The sequence below is a fragment of the Lagopus leucura genome, unplaced genomic scaffold (genome assembly GCF_019238085.1).
Source record: "Lagopus leucura isolate 7727_CA_CO unplaced genomic scaffold, USGS_WTPT01 Super-Scaffold_100024, whole genome shotgun sequence".
NCBI classification, from domain to species: Eukaryota; Metazoa; Chordata; class Aves; order Galliformes; family Phasianidae; genus Lagopus; species Lagopus leucura.
The window spans coordinates 7,735,703-7,760,220 of NW_024962276.1; the positions used below are offsets into that span (position 1 = coordinate 7,735,703).

General features: G+C 39.9%; 1 protein-coding gene across 11 annotated transcripts in view; it reads right to left on the bottom strand.

The window, feature by feature from the left end:
* Nucleotides 1–24,518, bottom strand: part of BCAS3 (BCAS3 microtubule associated cell migration factor) — a 301,702-nt gene that overhangs the window by 211,159 nt on the left and 66,025 nt on the right. For all 11 annotated transcript variants that reach the window (XM_042879722.1, XM_042879725.1, XM_042879723.1 and 8 more), the window contains exons 13-14: nt 23,364–23,457; nt 4,557–4,690 (exon numbers count right to left, since the gene is read on the bottom strand). In XM_042879722.1, the coding sequence (XP_042735656.1) occupies nt 4,557–4,690; nt 23,364–23,457 (228 nt within the window). The remainder of the gene's footprint in view (nt 1–4,556; nt 4,691–23,363; nt 23,458–24,518) is intronic.

The following is a 24,518-nucleotide window of genomic DNA, read 5'->3' on the forward strand; positions in this document are numbered from 1 at the left end:
GCTCTGCACCATGTATTTTCATAGCAATTACAAGAAACAGCAATTGAAAATCATTTCTATTTTCCTGGTGCTTTCTTTCCTAATCTCTCCTTTTCAAGCATGGTAAATTACCCCAATGGCAATATGTATATCCTTGTGCACTTCACTGCATTAACTTGCATCTCAACATTGTAGTGAAATGACAATAAAGCACAAGCAGCATTACTGCATGCACATTGTGCAGTGTCACACAGGAAGCATACCATTATTTGAAGGACATGACTTAAGTACTGAATTATATTGAGCAGAGAGATAGCAGAAATTAAAGAAACTACCAGTGCTATACAACAAGAGAGCAGCAGTGTGGAGGGGGGAGAGCCAAAATTAATCAAAGAACTGGTCTGCATTTGACTTTTTTTGGTCAAGAAAATTCAGGGAACAACATGACAACAAACACAAATGAAAAAATAATACAATCATGGGCCACACGATCTGATTTATCAGACCCATACAGACATAACTCTGTCTCCTTCAGCACTCAAAACTGATTTCAACCCTACAAAGCCCTGCAGAACCTGGGCACACCATGGCACTCACACCAGGTCCTTCAGGCAGAGGAGCTGCTCTGCATTAAGCATTGACACTCAGCTCGGAGCTCCCTGCCCTCAGACTGCTCAGCTTTTTTCTCTGCTTCCATCAAAGACTGATCACCTTCTCTGAATCAACATTATTTCATGACTCCCCCAGGTTTTCTAATAATTAGAAAATCTCTCTTCTAGAGACTATTTCAAGAACTGCAAATACATAACCATGTCACAAGACAGGAAGAGGTTTCTATTAACCACCCATGAGGTTGATATCCAATGTTTGCTAACTAACCAATGCTACCCGGACACGGTATGTGACACAGGTTTGAAGCACCCCCATGAAACCACAGCATGAACGCATGCTGCAGAGAAGAGTAAAGCAGCCCATGTTCTGGGGCAGCCCATGCTGGAATGTTTTTATCATTCCTTCTGTTTACCTCTGCTGCCTGCAGTCAGCTCTAGCAGCAGTTGGAGAGTCAGAATAACAAAAGTCTGACAGTGTAAAAGATTACAGAGGGCCCTGGCCAGCGGCCCACTGATGCTATCGTTACGTTTATTTGTTCTAGGTGGAGATAATACTGTTTTCGGGGATTTTTTTTTCTGTTTACAATTTAAGATCAAAAGGAAAGGATCATCAGGTGACAGCCTAACTTTCATCTGCAAGTAAATGAACTTCCCTGGCTCAGAGCAAACTATACCTTCATTAAAAGTTTTCTAATGCACTCTTGGATAAAAATATGAGTGCAGTAGGTATTGACTCACAATGCAACTGCAAGGCAAGGGAAAGTATCCTTAACCAAGAGGTGTGCTGCACACACATTCTTCCCTTTGCAGCTGAACTGTGCAGCGTGGATTCTCTAAAGGCTTCAGTTCTCCCTCGGGTCTGGCTACATGTAACCAGCACTTGCAATGGGCCTTCATGATGTGACACAGTGCATCAAACACACCAGGTTTTGATCTCCTTAGAAAAAAAAATTCTAAAGCATAAGTAGGTCTTAAAGACTAAAAGATCTTAATCCAGCCTAAGTGACAGAGTGGCTTCTGACTGTGTTTGCAGGAAAGTAACTTGGAAAGTTGTGACCTTAGGACTCCCATCACTCAAACCAACAAAGTATCAGAGCACTTCACATTCTTTCCAGGCTGTTGTCCTCAGAATTCCCTCAGGAGACAGAGGTCCATTTTCCATCTTAACCCATCTTGATCTCGGTCACACAAAAAAGCCAGGGGCTTTGCCAGGAACTGAGTACAACCAATACATCTAACTCAGCAGAAAGACATGTTGGTGACTTAGAGACACTGCTCGAGCTCAGCAAATCCATCAGAAAACACCGCTATTAAATCATAACACTCGCTTCTTTTTCTTCAATAAGCATCAAGCATGCAGTGTAATCCACTTGAGGTGCTCCTGTGCACAAAGGACAGAGCAGATTTCCTGGCAGACAGACGGACACACCGAGCCCTGCCTGCCCAGCGATCCTCAGGGTGGAGGAAAAGGGGCGACCCTGCAGGAGGGGAAGCTGTGGGGCTGATGTGTGGAGTCAAGCACTGCTGTAACTCCAGGTGTACCCCTCAACATTTGGAACATCAATGCATACCGTTCCCAAACTTTTGGTCTCAGAGTGATGCAAAGCTGCTTGGACCGTTATGCTGAGCCAGTGCTTTGTCCATGAGCTGAATGGCTTTGTGGTATTGGTGGCGAGCACTTGCTAAGAACATGCAAACTAATCAAAAAGCAAGAAAAAAAGTCATGCATCAGGAAGAGGGGCATTTGGGGAAATACATGGTGAAGCACTATTGCCCAGAATCTCACATACGAAAGCAGATTATTTCAGTATGGATATTCAACTACCACGTATAACAAGGACATATGATGACGTTTAAGCAATTTATAATGGGAACTAACGAAACAAATTCTGACACTGATAATCACTCATGTCTATCAACAAAAATTAGAACTTTTTATAGCTCCAGTACAGAAGGTGACCTTTAAGACCATTGGCCTTGATTCACAATTAGCTTCAAACCAGGGGGAAAAAAGTCTGGTTGCAAATGTATAAATGCTGTTCTGCCCAAGAAAGGAGGTGCAGAGGCTTCCGTGTGTGTCTCAGAATATCTGCAGTGAGAATTTTAAATTGAGCAGCCTCCAAAATTCTTGTCTAATGAAATTTATGGAACAAAAGAACAGCACCACACACTGCCCTTCTTACTACAAAACTGAAAGCACTGTTGTTCCAAAAGCAGAAATATGCATCATATTATGTAAATGTTTTAAATATGTGTATTGAGAACCCTATGTACCAATGTGATATTGTTGCTGGATAGTTCAATTATCAGGGGATTGGTAAAATCCATCAATATGCGTGGGACTGCTTAGGATTTTCTGTTTTATACCATTCCAAAAGCTATACTGTTCATGTCCCAAATGAAAATTATGTGGCAAATGTGGAAAAAAACTTACTATGTTGATCCTGAGAATGTTAACACAATACCTTCACACAGACAGTAATGCTATATCCCAGAGACTTGTATCAATAAAGGTTTAGTCTCAAAACACATAATGTTTGCTTTCCAGTGTATGCCTTTAAAAATAAATTCATCAGCTATAAAATACAGAAGAACGTTTTTGTTCCTTCTGACTGCACTGATACTTTGAATATTGATTACAGGACATTTCCAATTTTTTCTATGGAAGCAAAACAAGAACGACACACTGAAGACATTATATCACACTCTGGTAGATAACAAAGCATTTATATACACAGATCTGCAATATTTGCCCTTTTTTATTTATAAAAACCACTTACGAGATAATTACTATATGTATGATCCCACATAAAGAACCATTTTGTTTAATTTCATCTCACTTTTCACATTGGCTATTCCTCCCTATGCAGGAAGGAAACCATTGCCTGTTACAGTGCTTACATTTTGCCAGCACAGTAGCAGAAGCCCTTTTAAACTACCAGGAATTTAAATTCACACAGATTGAAATATTATCAGCCTCTACCGCATTAAATAAAGCTATCATCTTTGCTAAAGGTAAGGCAAACTTAAGGGCAACTGTGCAACCCATAGGAAAAATGAAGGTATGAAGCAACTGTAATCAGGGTACCACAGCCACCCAGGCTTCCAGTATCAGGGTCACAATCAAAGTGCCCGAGGCTTCTCCCTGTCACACTAGCTTACATCTGCCAGACTGTCACAAGTCTGTGCTTTCAGTGTGTAATTGCATCAGCAAGTGCAATACTCATTTCTTACCCTCTGGTGACATTTTTATTTATGTATTTAAAACAGGTTCTTCAACAGTTACTCAGTGCTACAAAGGTGAAGCTGTCCTGATGCCTAAAAGCAGTGCAGTGAAGGATCCAGCCATAATACATCACACTGCTGCTGTCACAGCAATGCTAGCAAATAGCAATTGAGTGGCATCTTTAACTTTACTAAAACAACTTAGTGAACATTTTTTAAATGTGCATTTGGGTTTTTTCACCTTATTATAAGCAAGCCCAGTTTCACCTCCCATCTTTAGGAATGGGATTCTAATTGGAAAGTTAAAATTGTATCCCTCCAATCTCCAGCAAGTTCCCCCATTCTGCTGAAGTGCAGATAAAAGTTAATTACAGTCTTTGGATTAACTTTTGCTTTCAACTCTCTGGTCGCCTTTCTTTGGCTTTTACCACCAAAGTCAAGCAAACCCTGACAGTTGCTTCACAGGCACTAGACAAATGTTACATGAGAAAAGGTTAAGTGCAAACACAGCTAATAATCTGGGCTCTTTGGAGGTAGAGTCATATCTGAATAAATCTGACAGCACCTCATTGTAAAGGGCAAGAATTTATTATTGTCCAGGTTAAACGCTGTGCTCTTATCCTTTTTGCGGCTATAACACAAGAAAGGCTCTTTCTGTGCTGAAACAAACATTAAAGTGCCAACATACACAAAATGTATAAGGTGTCTGGGGATTATTCTTCAGCAAATAGTTCCACTTACTTTGGCTTCAGTCTCTCCCCTGTGAAGTGTATACAAATGATGGACGGCACTTTGTGATGATGACCAAGGATGTGTCAGTATTTGAAAAACATGGAAATCATGGCCTAATGTGTCAGTAGTGACCAGCAACATCCCTGGGTAAAAAAGAAAAAAGAAAAAAAAAAAAAAAAAAAAAGAAAAGCACAAGAGATTAAACACTTGAAAAGAGGCTTAAGAACGTCTATCTAAAAAGCTGAAGTGCTTTACATTGTGGTTTCTGGAAACAAAACAGTTGCAGGAAAATTACTGAATTTAAAGAGATTCATTTCATAAAAATGAAACAGAACTTCAACCTACATCATACAACACCAGCACTGCTGAAGAAGTACAGCACAAAGCTATGAAAGGCAACCGAGGAACCTGTGAGAATTTCAAGTCACACTGGGAGTCTGAGTGACCATCGTGTAGCACTGCAGGGAATCACCAAAAGTGCTCTTCACACTGAAAGAGTCTGTATACAAAAGATTGGTGCTTCCACAGTAATTAGTTTTGGACACAGAATTGCTATGAAAACACAGCTAGAACAACCTATACCAAAACAATCCTGAAGAAGCATCTTTTTACAAACGCATGTGAAAGGAACTGTCTGATTTATGGCTGGAAAGGCAGCAAATCAGAGTTGAGAGCTTTCAAGTGAAATATTAAATTAGGTACTAACTTCATTGAAAACGGGTCACTGATGGATGTACTGAAATGATTAAATTAGAAGAGCAGCAGAATCACAGTAACTTCTATCTGCTGCTTACTTCTTCTTCTCTGCATGGCAGTCCGTAACGCATTTCATAATTTACAAACATATTGAAAGCCAACATGCCATTATGTTTTTATACCAAACAAAGAAATGTTTTTGCATATGGAAGTATGGCATTATGGCATAATTTGAGAAAACAGTAAGCAAACTTCATACCTGTTTTTCTGCATATAAATGTCCATATTAACTCGCTTATTAATAAAATTAAGGAAATTATCACCCCAAATAAACGTCTAACTTTATCAATTTCAGATGCAAAACACTTTAAGCATGTTAATAGCTACATTAAAGCACCTCCTAAATAATTTTCAGAGTATCATATCCACTACAGGAAACCAGGATTTTTCTGCACAGTTCATGTTGCGTTGGTTCTCCACTTAAATACAGCCAAATTCTTTTATACTCCAGGAAGAGAATTTAGATCTCCACGTTTTACCTGACTCCTCTTCAAAGGACAAACAGTTATCTTACATCTGTCATAAAGGAGTGTTCATGTTCTCAATTTATTTACCCACGACTGCATGGTTCATATTTTTTTTTCTCTCTATTTTACTCACTGCTGCCTAACAAATATATCCAGTACAAATTCCAACCCCCCCACATGTTATCACTGAAGCCCTGGTACATGCCACTTCTAAAATTGCAGAATTAGACTGGGAAAAAAAGCAAATTCACATACAGAGCAGCAGGGAATCATCTCAGTTAAGATTAATTAATCTTTCAGCAGAACCGAGGGCACCCTACCACTAGGTCACTCTCTGAGCACTTTTCCTCCATGATAGCTCCAAAATCTCTCTGCCTTTAAGCTCAGATTGGAGATAAAATGTTGATGTTCCGGACCCACCAGCATCCCCCAGGGTGCTCCAGGGACACGGGCACTGACACAGCACCAGCAAGGACCCTGTGGGTGACCGCAGTGCCTCACAGCTCTTAGAGATAGAAGAAACTTGTGAATATCAATACTTTGAAGAACGACTCACGCCAGCAGAAAGGTACAGAACTGCAGAGAAATCTAAACTGCACGTAGAAACAGATCTGCCTACGAAGCTCCTTTTAGCTTGACCACTGTGCTGGTGGGGCTCACGCAGAGCGCGGCCACCCACACTGCTCACAGCCATTTATTTCCTCAAAATCACACATACGCAGAATCTTAAATATCTTAAACCCGACCTCAGCAAGATTCTCTCCAGGAGACATACTTTACTACTCCAGGCTGCTGCCCCGGTGCCGAGTGTTAGAAATGAAAGAGAGTTTGTTACGGAGCTCAGAAATCCATGAGTGCATTTGGGTATTGTGTTTGGGCGGTAAGGCATGTGAGTCGAGGTTGGTCTGGATGTTAATGTTGGCTTAACTGGCAATTTCCTTGATTTGTAGTGACTGTGTTGATAGGAAATACAGCTAAAGTTGCTTAAGTGCAAGTGAGCCAAGTCTTTAGTGTGGGATTATGCACACAATTTGCATTAATTCTGTTCTGAAACATCACAAGATATACTTCCCTCCTAGTGAAGTGTGCGGTCCTTGATAATATATAGCGATACCAGTGGAGAAAATCGGAAGCAAATAGAAGGGTTTGTGCACTAGAATTAGGCTGACACTATTACTGGAGCGAGGATATTCCAAAAGACCTAATTCAAAGTATTTATTTTCTGCATCCCCGTCTGCCTCTCCTCACACATTAGACCACTTTTCAGGGAGGCTGAGTGTGCTTTCTGTCCTCTTGGCCTCTGGCCTGGAGAAAGAGAAGCTGGAGGAGATGTGCCCACAGGGCTTCTCTCAGCAGCCTGCAGACAGCCTCAGCAAACCTGGAGGCTTATTTGTCCAGAAGTCTTTTGTAAACGCACGTGCAGAATGCACCCAGAGATCTGAGCGCAGCGTTCACGTGCATCCCATCACACGGCACATTGCCATCACAAAAACATGGTGGAATGAGCCAACAATCTGCCTGGGAGCTGGAGACAGAAAGCTGTGTAATAATTAGGAGGCAGTGAGAACACAGGGATCACCACACTGCACTGTCCATCACACCACTCTGCTCTGTAGCACTGTTTCCTGGCTGGAGATGCAGGTGTCTGCAGATGGACTGATAAACCCTGCAGCCCACAGGCTGATATAATCTCACCTTGCTTCTTGCAAAGGTATTTTTCCAATTCTGTAATTTCTACGACACAGTGCTAGGGTGCTGTTTGGGAGCACACAGGCAAACAAGTACAGCACCCAGGAGCACCTGTTCATCCTTCAATGACAGATGCAGTGTCTGAACAAATTAAGTAATTAAGTGGCAAAACATGCTCACCTACCTGAAATTCTGATCACTGCCCTATGAGGTAAATACTGCCTGGCTCCACAGTAACGTGCTGTCCTTGCCTTGCAGTATTTTGGACTTTGTATGCTTTTTTTTTTTTTTTTTTCTGTTAGCTTGAAGGAGTACTGAGGTGAGAGAGGCTGTATTTGTGGGTGTAAACAAATTGCCTTAAAAATAAAAAAATGAGCAGCATCTGACTTGGCAATTTTGCATGACTAACCTAAAGTCCTTTCTGCCACTGTTTGGATTAAATGCAATTTATTAGATGAAAGCCAAAAGAAAGCAGGCCCTTCACTTCTATTAACAATTATTTCTTCAGAAAGCTAAAGGAGATGACTTCCTACAAACATTTGCATCTGAAAGACAAATATACACTTGCAGAGCTGATTCAACACAGAGATCCCAAGCACAGCATCACAGGTGCAAAAGAAAACCCATTTATAAAACTGTACTTTCAAACATCTTACCCACTACTGTTACTCAGACACTAAATCTCTGACATTTTAGGAGATGGGAGCTATGTTTCGGCATGGTGTTCTCCACCTCTCATTGCTTCATACGGAGAATCACAGCTTTCCATTCCTATAGCACAGCAATGGCGTTCCTCTGCCCACCCCACTGACACCTGACCTCCGGACTCAGCACCGACCTCACTTTCTCTTTCATGTGCAGGAAACTTCAGCTCCACTTTCTCAAAGACTGTGACAGTTTTCTCAAGAGGTTGTTTAGACGGAAATAGGGGGTTAAAGTTGTCATAAGCTCATTCCAAAATGTTTTCTCGTACAAAGTACTTCATGTATGAATAACCATAGATGAGAAGTGAGTAATTCTCAAGGATTTCCTGCTTATTTTTCAAACTGGCATTAATCCCTGGTTAAAAGATACCATCTGAAATCAATTGAACATCTTACATGTACAGAACCCACGGAAATCTACGCACCAAGCTGACAGCAATTAGTATGCATCTCCCAGCAAAGCTGACTTTATTTTAATCTGTAATGTGAGGTGTACAGTTAGTTTAAGTTAATGACTGCTTTACCATGTGGTTTTTCAAATCCACAGAGATGATTAAAACCCAGTTTAAAGGGACCTGATGTCCTAGATGCAAAAACAATAACAAAATTCCTGCAGCTTCATTTTACCTGACAGACACACACCTGCCTGCTTTCCATGCATTGTGTTTGGGAAACGATGCGCTTCTTTCAGGACAGAAACATTAAGAAGTGCAGCGAATATATGTATAAAAGGAAAAACCAGTACAGATGTAGACTGTGGGTTAAGAGCTATTTATGCAGTATCAGAAGACTAAACCAGACTCTGGCCTGGCCATAAACTAAGCCCACGCCCTAAATGAGGTGCCAAGCCACAAAAAGCATTTGCGTCAACTGGGAATACAAGGAAAAGAAGGACTTCTAATTATAGGGCCTGGAAGCGGAAGCCCAGAGTGATTAGGAGTTGAGGCGCTGCTGTATGTTTATCTGGGAGCTTCCTCTCGCTAGCTCTCAGCCCGGGTTTGATAGATGAGGGTTGGCCGAAAGGGTGGGATTGGAGCTGCTGATGGTACACAGAGTCCTCCACAATCCGAAGGAAACGGAATAGTAAGGCTTCTGTGGCCTTGTAGGAACATAACTCTTTTCAGCTAGGCGTCAGCTGGTTAGCCCAAAAGGCAAAATTAGAGAGCAGCAAATCCAGTTGGGTACTAGCTATAAAATCTGAGAAACCTTAGCAGCCTGAGCATCTCCACCACATCCTATTTATAACACCTATGGAACTGCATTGTTGTTTATCACATGCATACAAATGAGATGTGCACAATTTCACCTTGGGTTTACGCTTCCTGAGTAAATCCACGTTAAGTAACGTCATCTTTCAGAACAGCAGTTTTTTTCCTCCTTCCAAAACAATGTCATTTTGTAATTCCATGCCAAAGAGCTCAGTGCATTCGAGCTGTGCTGGATTTGTTCTAAAAACACTAAGAGCACACGTTTTAGGAAAGCAGCCATACAATAGCACAAAGAACACAGGTATTAACAGATACACCTAAGTATGCAATTCTGACATTTTCCTGCACAGCCACTGCATAAATATCCTATTTTACAAATAGTATTAAAAATATAAGAGCAACTTCTCAGATAGATATGTATATTTGTAACATGAGGACAGACACCTTGAAATGTTGAGATATCATGCCCTGTAGTTTCCAAAGGCCAGCATCAGAGCACTCAGAGGAACCACACTTGTTACACTGCTCCTGACAACCCACACACTCACTCCGCATCCTTCCCTTCTCACTGCTGGGTGCACTGCTATTCCTTTCAAAGAGCCTCAAACCAACCATGGAGGATGTGACCAGGCTTATTTGGTCTGTGTTTTTATGAAACTTGCAACCTACCCATGAGCAGCAGCTTTATTTCTACTCACTTAACTCCTCGCTGAGGCTGATACTAATCAAAATATACCCAACTGTTAGTGCTGCTGAGCCTTTGTATGCTTCTGAGTATAACATAAATGCCATCACTACAACACTTGGTCTCTGAAAGTTGAATTAAATAAGGAAATCCTGACTTTACTGTAATTCACTAAGAAAAATCAAGTGCATAAAGATATAAAAAAAAATTGAAGATAAATATTAAGAATCAGCAAGTCAAAAGAAACAGAAAACAAGTTATCTTGTATCTGAACGATTACCAGTGAGTGTACTCTGGCAACTGCTCTGCACTTTAGCACTATCAAGACAGTTATATATCTAATCCAAATATCTGGAGGTTGGGGTGGATATATGGAATCCACCAGACCTTTGCTATGTCTACCAGATGGCTCAGCACTGTGCTTTATGAGCTAAATCCTACTCAGCAGTTTCAAATGCTAACTGACTACAGCTGATGGCCCAATAAATGGTAAGCCTCGAGCAGGATGGGTTTCTCCCTCCCTAAGCTAAAGAACGCATGCTGGGGGCAACAGAGTAAATGAGGGCAAAAGATCAAAGGGAACAGACTCCTTTTCTGAACTCCTCCACAAGGGACACAAACCCACAGCCACCACCATTACAGTGGTGTTTGAGGCTTTGCTCCAGTCGCACAGACTGCAGTAAACATTTAACTGCTGAAATATATTATTGTGTTTTTCTCTTTTAATTGGAATTACAATAAAGTGAATGTTACAGAGGGCGGATAAAATCCTGACCTCCTTGAAGTCTGCAGAGCTTTTGCCACTACATTCAAGATGGGAAATAATTCGATCCTTTTTATATATTTGTGCGTCTTTAATGCTAAGGGACATTAACAACTCATTAGCAACGCCTGCTGTGCTAAATGAGTGTTCTGATAATCATTTTAACGTATTTGTGAACTAATTACAAACCCATGAAGTACCAAAACAGAGTATATTCACCACCAGTGATACTGGAGCAGATCAACCTCTACAAGTGCCCACACGTCTCTTCAATATATTCAGCATTATATTAAATTTCACCTGTTTCAATTGTAACTGACAAACTTTAATAAAATGCAAGACTTCTATAAAAAGGTGAGGAAAAAAATCTATACCAAGTTAGCTGACCATATAAAGGTGACAACAGAGCAACCTTCAGTAAAGAAGGTTGAGATTGTATGCAGTAGGATGAAACTAGCTATGGAAAAATAGATTATAAGCAATGGTAGATTAGGACAATATTTTTAAGCTTAAAGAAACAAAAGCCCCAAAACTCCTCTGATCTTGAAGGTGGGCAATCTGAGACTACAAAAAGCACAGAAACAGAAAAAGGGCAGAAACAGCATATAGCAAAGGACAGGACACCAAGATTCCCCTCTTTGGGGATGTATAGCAAAGGGAGAAGTGCTGGCAGTAATCAGAAAAGCCTATCATGGTACACAGGTGGGTATCAAGTATTATAAGTTCTATCTGCAGTAAGGAATCAATTCAAACGTACTATTCCAGCAGTAAAATATTTGCACGACGATGTGAATTTGATGACTGAGAAACGTTTTGTATGTTCTTTCCCCTCCCAAATATCAGAACTCTAAAAGAGGAAATGGGCTCCATTCAAACTTGCTAGGAAATCCTACTGCTGCACCACTTCTTTCTGGCTTGGGGGTCAATTTGGAGATAATAGGTTTGGTGCTTGGATTAATACATGCAGCTTTCAAAAAGGGTAAGTAGTGATGAATTTGAAATACTGATAATCATATCTTTCTAAAATTTAAAAAATGGAGAATTAACACCCTGTACAACACTAGCCCTCTTTTTCAGTACATCTCTTTCATCCACATAACAGGAAGCCCTCATTACAGACTTCCATATACACTTCTCCTCAGGTGTAAGATCCTCTTCCGTGTACTTCCAGGGTAAAAACTGCAGGAAACAAGGAGGGATTTTATTTCAGACTCTTAAAAACAATACTTGCCTAAATCACAGCTATTTGAAAGGAGAGTGATTATTTAATAGAGAACCGTGGGTTTAAAGGAATGTGTCTGTAGAATGAAAATGGGTTTCCTGCAGGGTGGCCTTTAAGGAAAATGGGGAAAAAACAAGGGAGGGATGTAGATAACTGGAATTTTAAAACTACATAAAAATAAACATGGAAATAGTTTCAGAAAGAGGCCATTCTCACCGACATCAACCTGGCTACTCACTATGAGACAATTTGTTTAAACCACACCTTGTGCTAAACCTGCTAGGTCCTCTTTTCTACATTTTTGCTGCAAAGAAATACCCCCTGTCAATAGCTTTCAAGCTACGTATTGATATGAATTTGAAATGAATATGAATTGAATTGATATCCACATAGCTTTCAAAATCAGGGGGTTTCACCTTCTGCCCAGGCATGTGCAATACTGTGACACAGTCTTTGTATCTGCAATTCACTGAATACGATGCCATTCTGCTATTTTAAATACACGTCTTGAAAGGCAACAATTCAAGTCAAAAATTGGAAGTCAAAATAGAGAAAAAGCAAGGAATTATTCTGTCACTAAATAGCTACTTGTTAGCTTATTTTACTCCAGATGACACATCCAGGAGGGTGATGTTCCAAAGTAAGATTCATCTTGCAAACTTGTTAAGAAAGCTGCATTCGTTAGAAAAGTCCCAGCACTATGAGGCCCTGGTTGCAGGAAATCAGTGCTTCAGTACATCAATGTGCCATTATAAAAGACACCTCCAACTTTTAAGTAACCTACATGCTTGATAAAAGTCCAATTGCACAGTTTAGGAGGTAGAAAAAACCAAATCTGTTAAACTGCATGGCACTATCAATGCTTTCCAACAATCAAATCAGGCATTTTTCTGCCCACTTGCTCTGATCAATTGGAAAGCCTTTTGCAGGGACATTCCAATTTAAACCTCTTTAACTATTAACTCAAGGCCACCATTGCATTTCAATATAGAACATTTAAATAATCAGAGGAATTTCAGGTCTATTAAAGGTGCAGTCAGGCATCCCAAGGAGTATACAGCTTCATCTGTTTCACTGCTGGTCCAACATTAATTTCCTCATTATTAATGGACAGAAAAACGCTTTTGTAGCCAAAGAAGCGTAATTATTTAAAATTTAGATGTGTTGCACTTCACAGCTCTCAGTCACTAATCTGGTAGGAGAAACACTTTGGGAAAGCAGATAATTTACTCACCACATTTTAAAGAAAACCTGATATTTATCACGAATTGCACTTCTAGTCTTTAATTACCTATTATAAACTTTATCTCTGACATTTAAATAACCATAACTAACAAATCTAAGTACAAAAAGTGTCTGAATATCACTTCCTGGCTTCAGCAATGGAGTCAGAATCCCGTGTAACATCCTTCACTGATACAGACTTGCTGCATGACCTTGAGTGGATGACAGCTTCTCAGCCTTTTGGCTTACCACATAGTAGCTTGCAATCCTTAACATTATGAGCCTGAAGTTCTTACAATTCATTTTCAGTGTACCTTTCTATTTAAGCACTCCTATGGTAATTAACTGGATTGAAATTGCAGCAATTGCTTTGATTTCTGCTCTTTGTTTCCTACACTGTTTGCAAACTTTTTTTCTAGCCCCTTCTCCTTGCATTGCTGGAATTGTGCCACTATTCATTCAATTAACTGCCCACAACTTGAACAGTCTCCCACTTCTTTTTCACTAAGAACATTTCTTCCTCTCCTAACCTGTTTCTTTGGAATCTTTCTTACATTAATAAATTTGCCCTAAACTCAGCAGCAATCAAGTCTTACTTCCAAAATCTTTCCTGCTGTACATACAAATTTTCATGGTCAAAACATTCACCCTGTTCCAAAACTTGCAAGGTAGCTGTATGAATTTACACTACTGTACACAATATGTATTAATTGTATATAATACTATTGATATATGTTACTTAATATATATAGCAGAATGTACCCTGCTCATCCTACAAATCTAAAAGCTGTGCTATTGCCAAACTAAAGGTGCATTTGAGTATTGCTATAGGAATGTCATAATTATAGTATTTCCACTTTCTTTTCAAGAGCTTGTACCAAAAAATATTGCTTTTAACTACACCCCCAGATGGTAAGAAGAACATGACAGAACCCTGCAGCTGACAAACTTCTGCGGACACACATAGGATGTGCACAGAAAAGCCTGTACTGAAACAGGCTGTCCCAGAAGACCACCACCAGGCTTCTGTAACAAAACATCCTTCCCAGAGGCTGTAAGTCTAGCTACTTGCCTCAACAAAATTGGCAACTGAAGCACAAGCTCTCAAAAAATAAAATAAAAAAATCCAGCACAGGATAATTCTCATCTTTCCCAGCTACCCACAGCCACCTACTGGATTTTATGCAGATACAGTTCTTGGCAGTGAAGCCTTCCCTCCTCAGCGTAACTGAGAAACAAGACAATGCTTGCAGTAACAGACACAAATGATTTACATTTCAAGTAGGTGCACGAGCTTCTGCTCTGAACTTGACTCCCAAAGCAATCCTCACGGTGTCTGACTGACGGGGGACAGCAAAAGCAAACAGCAGAAATCAGACAAAATCCTGAAGTGCTGCAATCCGTCACTGGCCTGCCCCATTCCAGTGCATTACTGTGCAGCTATGGCTTTCCACAGGAATCCATGCCCAGGGCTGTGCCAGCCAGCCAGCCAACGGAGGCCCCGATGCCAAGCAGGTGGGAGCAGGGCCTGCCACTCAGGCACAGCGCTGCTGATGAACATGGGTGGAAAAGGGAATTCAGACCTACGTCCCATTCCCCATTCTGTCTCTCCCAGGAGCTCAGCCTGCTTACAGAACCATTCACTAGATCGGTGTGCTTAACCTCGTGCTTCCACAGAGTGCAGAGTAAGAAGATGGACAGAAGATGTTCCTCAGAATCAAACCTGGCACATCGATATGCTCCAAATTAGAGAACATATTTAAAATGTAGGACTGACTTCTCTCTGCTTTTATCTATAAATTGCTAAAATGATTTTTTCACATTCCCCTCACTCACACTTATGCACCCTTAAGACCTCATGTCTGAGAAGCATTGCAGCAATCAGCACAGAGCTCCCAAAGTGCTCTTCTGTGCGGAGGTTACAAACAACTGATAAGTATGGCAGTCCTGCGAAGGACTGATTCACATTATCTTCAGCTAAGGAGAGCCTGGTTCTGCTTCTTGGGATAAGCCAGAAATTGTTCTCCACTTATGTAAGACTATCCCAATTCAATGGCACAGAAGAATACAGAAAATCAAAGGCAGTATGGCCACGTGATTAGTTGCCACAGTGGATAGCTGGCATCTCTAACGCTTGTAAGGAATGGTGCCAGCTTTAGGAACAAAAATTAATTGTCTCAGATTTCTATAAGAGCCGAGAGGCAAGTATCTCAGCAACCTGGCAGAAACACAGCACACTGCCTGGAAAAATGCTACCAGAGTTCAGCTGGAGGCGGGGGATTTTACTTCAGACATGGAGGTTATTCACCCCGACACCCACTTACAGCACGAATGCAGCAGCCAGAAAGCGAGGAGATTTCTCAGCTTGGTAAAGCATATTCTCTTTTTGTCCTACCGCCGCTGACTCCACCACAATCCTGACTGAGAACTTACTCTGCCAGAACGTACAAATTAACTGCAACAGCCTACAAATGGCATTTCTACCGAATTTTCACATGAAACTCTCCTTCTGCAGCCCACGCCATGGTGTAAAACACGAGTGGGCTGCAATTTCCCTTCAGGCTTACAAAGTCACTATGGGGAAAAATAAAAACGAAAGAATAAAAGCCTATCAGCAACTGCTAGCGCTGCCTGGGAAGGAGACAGCAGAGCACACACTGCCTGCGCTCCTGCAGCACCCTCCACTCGCAGGGCTGCCGCTGTGCTCCCACAGAGTGTGCATCAGGGAAAGCAGATGATATAAAACATACCTTCCTCTGCAAGCAGAAGAGGATCTGGCCCTTCTTCCCCTCTACAGGGAGGAGAGAACGAAACTTATTGACCCGTGCACTAGATAAATGAACAGACTATCCATTAACCAGTGAATTGCACAGAATGAAATTATGTTAGAGACAATAAAATGAATATGATTTTAAAGTGTTCATTAAAACTGTCACCAACAATCTGAAATTTAACCTATAAACCACAGCTATCATTCATATAACATAGAAAAAGCTTGCCAAAAACTATCATTAACCTGTACAATGATCAATAATTTTGACATACAGTAAATTTTGTTTCAAACTGAAATACCTATAACCGATTATAAAATATTTTCCTAGACATGACAAGAAAGCAGCTAAGCCTGGCACACGTTCATTAGCTGAAAACCTCAGCCCTGTAAAATGTGCTTCATTCAGGTATCAGTGAGAAAACCTCTGCAACTGGAAACCACGTTCTTGGGCAGTCAAAAACCAGACTGAAGTTGTATCTTACAGAAATCCTAATTTTAGGACCCCAAACCGTACCAATAAACAGAAGCTACCTATCTGCTATAATGCTGAATGTAAATACTGAGAAGTTCCTTCTTCAAATAATCTTAAAAACTGTCCCACGTTTGTGGATGGAAGATAGCACAGTGGGAAACATTTACAAAAGTAAAAGTGAAAATAAATAACAAAGGTACAGAGATAAAAAGCAGAGGGCTTGGGTGTTTCCAGGCCTGATAACAGCTGGTATGGCGTTACAAATAGAAGAGTTGCAGGGTTAGACTCAAAGGCTGAGCCCACTGCTTCCCAGCACGCTTAGCAGCCCAGCATCATTTCAGGGCTTCACATCAGGATGAAGGTGAAAAGAACTGCTGTAACTCCAAACACTACAACTTTTGTATTAAAACCCTTTATCTACGCGACTCCCCAAATTCCAGTAATTGACTATTCATCATCTTCAAAACACTAGTAAGACTAGTAAGACACTGAACTCCAAAACATTCCACATTTAAATAAGAAGTTAAAATAGAAAAGGAGGCTTTCAGCATCACCATACATAATGTTTTATAAAGCTTGGTGTGTCCATAACATGCTCTGTTTTCCAACAGGGTGGAGAGGAAGCTTATTCTAAAATGTGCTTAGTAGAAATGGTAATATAATGTAAAGCCCGATCTGTATGGAAGTGATTTCTGAAACACTGATCTTATTTCCTTCCTCACGGATTCTATTTTGATTGCATTATCTATGGTTTTACACAACTTGCACAAGTGTGGACAGCAATGTATTTAGCAACTAATGCTCAGTGCGAGCACAAATAAAAGGTCCAATTTTCTTTTAAATGTGGCGAAGTAAAGACAATTTACCAAAACAAAACCACAGCCCCAGAGTCTCTAAAATTACTCTTAAAAGCAAATATAACCATTTCGATAGGACGGAGAGACGTGTATAATTTACACACAAGTTGGTTTTAATTATCACAGTTCATAAAGGCCTTTATACCTCAGATCTCTCAAAAGGAACAGAGGAATTTTGTTAGTTTTTAACGTGGCAAAAACTCATATAAAGATCCTCCCTTTCTAAAACCGAGATCCTTTCAGCACGCGCATTTTGCTGAAAGAACTCCACGGCAGATCCCAGATTCCCAATGCTTATCAGTTGTGTGATTTACAGACATTATACATTGGAGGAGTCTCACCAATGGTGACTCCGTTTCAACTCGAGGGGACTCCTCTCACCACCCAGATCGCCGCGTCCGAATCACAGCGCTGAGCCGCAGCGCTCCCTGCCAACATCATAAATGCTGCCATTAAAATATTTGTTTTAATTCTGACCTCAGAGTCACAGCTAATAAACAAGAAAGGCAATGAGAAATTGAAAAACAAACTAAATGCAGCTGTTGGACTGGCCGTTTCACAACTGCGTTTAACTGCATCCTTTAATTTCACGTCTATGAATAGAAGCCATACACCACAGCCTGCGTGCCAGCCAGCCGACCAAGCAGCGTTTGCTTTGGAGTTCACTTCGCTCTGCTATTCCGTCACGTAAATTTCACTGTGTTTTTAACTTTTCCTTCGAGATGTGGTCTGTAAACAATGACTGTTTGCTGGTGGTTTCTCATTAGGACACGTTCGAGCAATGGACAGAGTCTGTGTAATTTTTCCATAATCCTTCTCACACACAAGGGGCACAGAATTTTTTTGTGTGTGTATAATGCGTTTGCATGTGTGTCAGTACTGAGCCCATTGAAGTGCATCCAGTGATGGGATGATTAATGCCATAGAAATGATGCATTACAAAACCCCATGAAAGAACTAGATACGGGGAGTGCAGCACAAAGCTCCTGCTGTGCCCAAAACTTACTCATGTACCTTTAAAAATAAAAGCACGGGTGGTTTTTTCCCCATTATGCCTTTATAAAAATCCATGCAAATAATTTGCCAGAATGCCTAGGATTTAAAATACGTACAAGGTAGAGAATCAGGAACTTGCACGTACTTGAAAGTAATATGTTTAAAAATGGTAGGAGGCCACATTCCTTTAATATTGTAGATAAAAATGAAGAAGCAGATGAATAAAAATTGGGATAGTATGAAAACTACAATTTCCAATTCATTTTGGAATATATTCCTCAGCTATACAGGAAAAGTATAATGGTATTTTGGAAAAAAAAAAAAAAAAGTACATGCTTTGATGTGTTTTTCAAACGTGAAACAATTCCCCCCTTCTCAGTTTTCAGGTTCTTACATGAAAAGAAAAAAAGCCAGAATCTCATTGCCCTCCAAAACGAAACGTTTTCTTTCCCTCGGGGGTGGGCAGCAAATTTTCACTGAAAAATAATAATAATAATAATGATAATAATAATAATAATAACAACCATTTATTTTAATCATGGAAATCTAAAATCCAAATAATATATACCCTATGAAGTTTGTATTTGGGATGGCTTACACAAAACAAGAGGCAGCAGTTCTCATGCCTCCCAGATCACGTTTCAGTCTTAATTCTCAATCTGGGATACTTGCACCCACAACCTCACTTGAGTCCCAAGACCTTACAAGAAAGTAACACAACAAATGCTTTGGACCAATATTAAAGGGAATAGCAAAAAAACCCCAAAACGCTTAAATGAAGCAGAATACAGAAATTTCCATAGCAGCTCATGCCAGAGGCCTGGGCAGACTAGTGCATTTATTGACTTTAACAACAGTGACTAACAACCATCTCAATGTCTACGATGGAAGAAAGTGAATTAGTTTTAATGGACTATGGCTGACATCAGAATTGGTGAGGTTTTTTCCTCCTCTCTAAGTTACAACATCAAATAATACAATATAATGAAAAATGAGGATGTTTGTACTGTTCTTTCAGTCTCCAGTCTAGACACACTCTATTTTAGATTTAATCCAGTTTATCATTGAGCAACTGATTCTAATTGGTAGCATTTAATCCTTTCCCTTCCCTTTACTCATTTCCTCTCCCCATTTCAGACGCTGCATACACTTACAATTCCTGGCAGACCTTCACCATCATTGTAAAAGCTTGGAGGCTTTCCTCAAAGTAAGTAATCCCCTATAGTGTATTCCTTCCTTTTGTGAACTTCCAAAATTTAGTCCATGGCATTTTCATCCAGAGCCTACATAATAAACTCCTCTTGATCTCCATCATGTAGCAGATAGGACTCTTCTGTGATACTGCACTGACTGTGACACTCTGTCAGCTGTTGGTGTGGTTTGTTGTTTTTCATATGTGTGTGTGTGTGTGTGTGTGGATTAGGAGACTAATGACAAATTCTTGCACAATATTATACTGACAGAAAAAATCCTAGTAACCCGAAAAATCTTGTGAGAATTTTTCTCCTGAGTACATTTGAAATATAGTAGAAATTCAACCATGATGAAGACACAGCTTAGTGTCAGTACTGCTGTTTTATATTATATAAAACTCTTACAGGATGTGCAATTATTACTGTTTGTACGTAACTCATGTCTTTAAAATCTTACAGTTCTGGCATGCAAATTGGAATGAAGACTGTGGTCCTGTAAAGCACACTAACAGAGCACACAATACATTCATCAAATAAAACCAATCACGCAGATGACTTATTTGTAACTCAAGCTTATCTAGCAACATCCCAGGTCATTTTTGTGCAGCCAAGGTGTACCAGCTGTGATCCTATAAAAGACAGCCTTGTTCCTGGACCCACGCTGAAGCTATCCATGTTTTTCCCACAAAAAAGTGTGATTAGGAAAAATATGATATGCACACAAATGAATTCTGAAAAATTCATCTAAATTACCTGAATGCTAATTAGCAATTTTTGTGGGGACACCATGCATAATAAACCAGCCCTCAATTCATCTGAAAGTGAACATTCAAGCTAAAATAAACCATCCCATACTAACGCTGAGTAAAAGCACCCACACAGAAGCTTAAAGTGATTTTCATTTAGTAAGTGAATTCAACTAAGCATTCTTAGAGTCTTTTTGTGAGTATAAACTTCTTGTTTCCACTACATAACATATATGCCAGAGGTACAGTCTCCAGTCCATGAATATTACTTCACTTCCTCGTATTACTTAACTCTCCTCTTGAAAGGTTTTAATGAAAGTCTTCCTAAAAGTTAGAAACCTTCATCCTTTGTCCAGAAATATAAGGGTGGACCTGATGCTTACCACAGCCTGCAGCAGCTGCCTTTCACTGACACCCACAGTGCCCTCTATGCACACTCAGCAATGCTATTTCAGAAGTTTCTTAGCTGTATTACAACAGGATTTTCAGAGCAGCCATAGACCTAATTAAATAAACTAACTGACTGCACGCCAAGTTTACTCTGTGTTTGCATGCCTCTAAAACAGAAAAGAAAAAATTCAGTGGCTTGGCTTGAACCTGAACAAAAGGTGGATATAAGTAAGTCATTACAAAAATGTCTCCAGAGCACAGTGAAGTACTGTGCAGAGACACCTCTGCTTGTTCCTTCGTGATTTGGCCTTGTAATGCAGCTGATGCCAAGGGCCACACTTACAGCAAGTTCTGGTTGCCACTCGAGCCAGCTCAGACATTCTCACCAATTATTTGCATTGCAGAGGAATAAGAAAGAATTCTTTTTGTTTCTAAAGAAAAAACTGAGGAAACATATGACTTTGCCATTGACTGACATCAGTGAGCCTCTTCTCCCTTCTCTTGGACTTCCTCTCTACAACAAAGCAATATATTGCTCCTTTTCAGGAACTACTCAAGAACTGAATCTGTAAATTTTGTCCTGCTAATTCCTTACAACTTATTATCACATCCCTTGCAAGCACGTTGATTGGTATGAAAGCATGTAGCACAAACCCCCACCATTATCTGACTGGGGATCAGTACTTGCACGGCCATGGCACTCCGTTCCGTTGCTTTACTACACAGAAATCACACACATCTGTACTTAATGTCCACTGAACATCAGTGGCTTCCAGTATCAGTGGTAGGTTTCTGTTTGTTGCTGCTTTGTGACTTTTTTTTTTTTAAATAATGTTTAAGTTTTTACAGACCTGAAGAACCCACGAGCCCTTCAGATGAGACATGATGAAACCAGGATATTTGATCAGACACAGATAATAAAGCAGTTCACTAAAATAGATCACTGTCTGCCTTTTTGGCAGCAGCTTGCACTCACCATGTCCTATTGCAGCATCACAGACAGCACTTCGACTTATGAGTAAAGGTGTTTTTCCAGTCCAAGCAGCCAACAGAAGATGACAGTATCAAAAGCCACTTGTTTTGTTCTGTTTTGTAATGAAAGCAGCTGACTGGCAATACACCACGATATAATGGATTAAGATGATGTTACAATACTGGCTTCAAATGAAATTCTGCCTTGAAGCTAAATAAAGAACCCAGGATACATTGTGAAGTGCTGCTTTCATACTGGAAGCAGCTGAGGTAATAGTTTTCAACTGTTTTGGTATTGCTCTGTACTCAAGACATGCAGTATGATTCAGTACCTCGCTGTAAATCATCCCCCCAGCAAACATCTCATAATGCATTACTTGCAAGCTGTCAAAAATAAAGGATTGGAAAAAGCATCTTCCCTTGAAATATGTTACTGCACCATCAGACCTCAGGTAACTGTCTGCTACATCACATCAAAGAACCTTAATTTTAGTACCTGAGTAAAGCAAAGGAACCAGATTATGATACTAGCAATCCAATAGTATGCAAATATTCAGTTAAAAAAAAAAAAGATAATTTGCTTTTGCATAAACTCAGCTTGCCATACACTTATATGATCATAAAATTATCTTAAGAAAACCTTCAATTAATATCTTTACAATGTTCTAATTTAAGCAGCCCTTTTGCTTAATTAGCATTACTTGACTCTACTATATTTATTACCTCCCTGCCACACTACAAAGCAAAAATAATACTGTTCAAAAAATTGACACGGTTGATTCTCAGTTATATCCAAAGAGTTCCACAACAAAATCTCTTAAGTAACAGAAGAAAACACAACCAGAGGAGAATACAGTTTTTTATGTCAAAAACTCACAGTGCAAACACTGCGAACTGCACACAACTACTAAAGGGTTCTGACATAACAGATGGGATGTCAAAATAAGACCAACTGGTCACAGAGAGTGAAAACGTAAATGACAGACACTGAGCTTTATTCTTTGAAATGTGACTTCATCCCCAAGTTCCCTGCACCATTTGCTACATTTTAGAAACCATTCATTTTGGCCAGAGGAAGCTGTTGATTCACCGGCCATTTCTTCCGCTGCTCCTGCAATCAACCGTTTTTTGCTGTCTTGAAATGGGATAATAAGCATGTTAGTTGTCACAGGAAGATTTATTAACAGATGAGATCTCTGCCACCCACAGTAATTCTTCATTTATTGAGTGGAATGGGAATTTTTGATGAGTTTCTTAGAAGTATTTTCAGATTAGAGATGATTTTACTTAGAAGTAAGAGGTACAACTGCGAAGATTTGAAGAACAAAACATGTAACATTGCATTAAGTTCCCTTAGAAACCAGTGTCAGTGAAGTCACTCATTTTATTTTAATATTTATGGAGCAGTATAATTTAATAAACATGCTGATCCTCTGGATGTCAGAACATCTGCATACTGGGCCAGCAGGACAGCCAACAAAACAGACTTCCTCAGTCCTTTGTGAATCGCTAGACTCATTTATACCATAGCAGAACAGCTATTTCAGTTTGAAATTTCCACAAAATTCAAGTTCACCAGTGCATGACATTTGACACTGAACAGAACTGGTCAGTTATAATAGCAGTCCGTGTGGTTTACTTGTTAAAAATAAACAAAAACAACAAAAACCTATTGCATCAAATTAGTAAAGTAACTTACCACTGGGGTTAAAAGCCATGCAGCAAATCGGCTTTTCGTGTGCGGGGAAGTGGGCCACAATACCATCACTGTCAGAGTCCTCACTGACAAGTACCTGCGTAATAGGAATGGAGACGCAGTAAGGTTAGTAAATTAAAATACACTTAATTGAAAATATCATGTTACTGGCACAGGATTTGTTTTATAGGATATACACAGTGGAATGAACTTGAAATATGACTGCATGCGAACTAAATACAATCTTGTGCAATTTTGTCAGATAAAGAGTGAGAAACATTTAAATAACCTGCTGGAGGAGCTCAAGGCCGGGTTGGAGGATGCCCTGGGCAGCCTGGACTGATGCCTGACGTAGTGGTTGGCAGCCCTGCTCATGGAAAGGGACTGAAACTAAAAGCATCACTGGTGTCTAATTCTTTGTAAAGGAAAATATATTCTTACAGTTGTGGAAGAGAACCAAAAGATGCGTGGATGTAACACATGCAAGAGCTTAGCAAGTATTTTATTCCTTGGTTACACTATGTTATAGGCTAACTTGAGAGAAAGAGTGAGAAAGAACTACCAGAAAAGCACTTCAGAAAATGGTATCTGCAGTAAGCAAGAACACCTTCTTAATATGGAGATAATAGTGCAAAATGCCCCATTTCAAGTTCAGAATGGTTTGTTTGCTGCTTCCAAAACAATCCAAAATGTTTCTAATACTTCCTATTCCTAACAGTTATCAGAATAATTTGAAGATATTTTTATGCTTCAAAAAGAGAAATCATCTTTAAATGTTTAAAGAAGTCACGTAATATGGATGCAGAGCCTGCGCCTGACTTACTTTAAACGTTCCAATTACTTGGCACTGTCACATAAGCACAATTATGGTTTTGCTTTCCGTTGTCAGCATTCCGTGCTCATTCCAGAACCACTAACCAAAGGGTCTGGAGATCTTCCTAAGAGCTTTTCAAAGAAACTGTGTTCTTTTCTCAGGCTACATAAACTGCTATAACAACTTCTATGCATCGTCTTTGCACAACCTCCACTTTTAGGTAACAAAGACTTATCCAAAACATTTCACTAATTAAAAACATGTGATAAAGTAGCACATAAACCAGCCGTGCAAACCAAACTGAAGGGTTTCTAAGTCCAATCCATTAAACCAAACTATTTAAT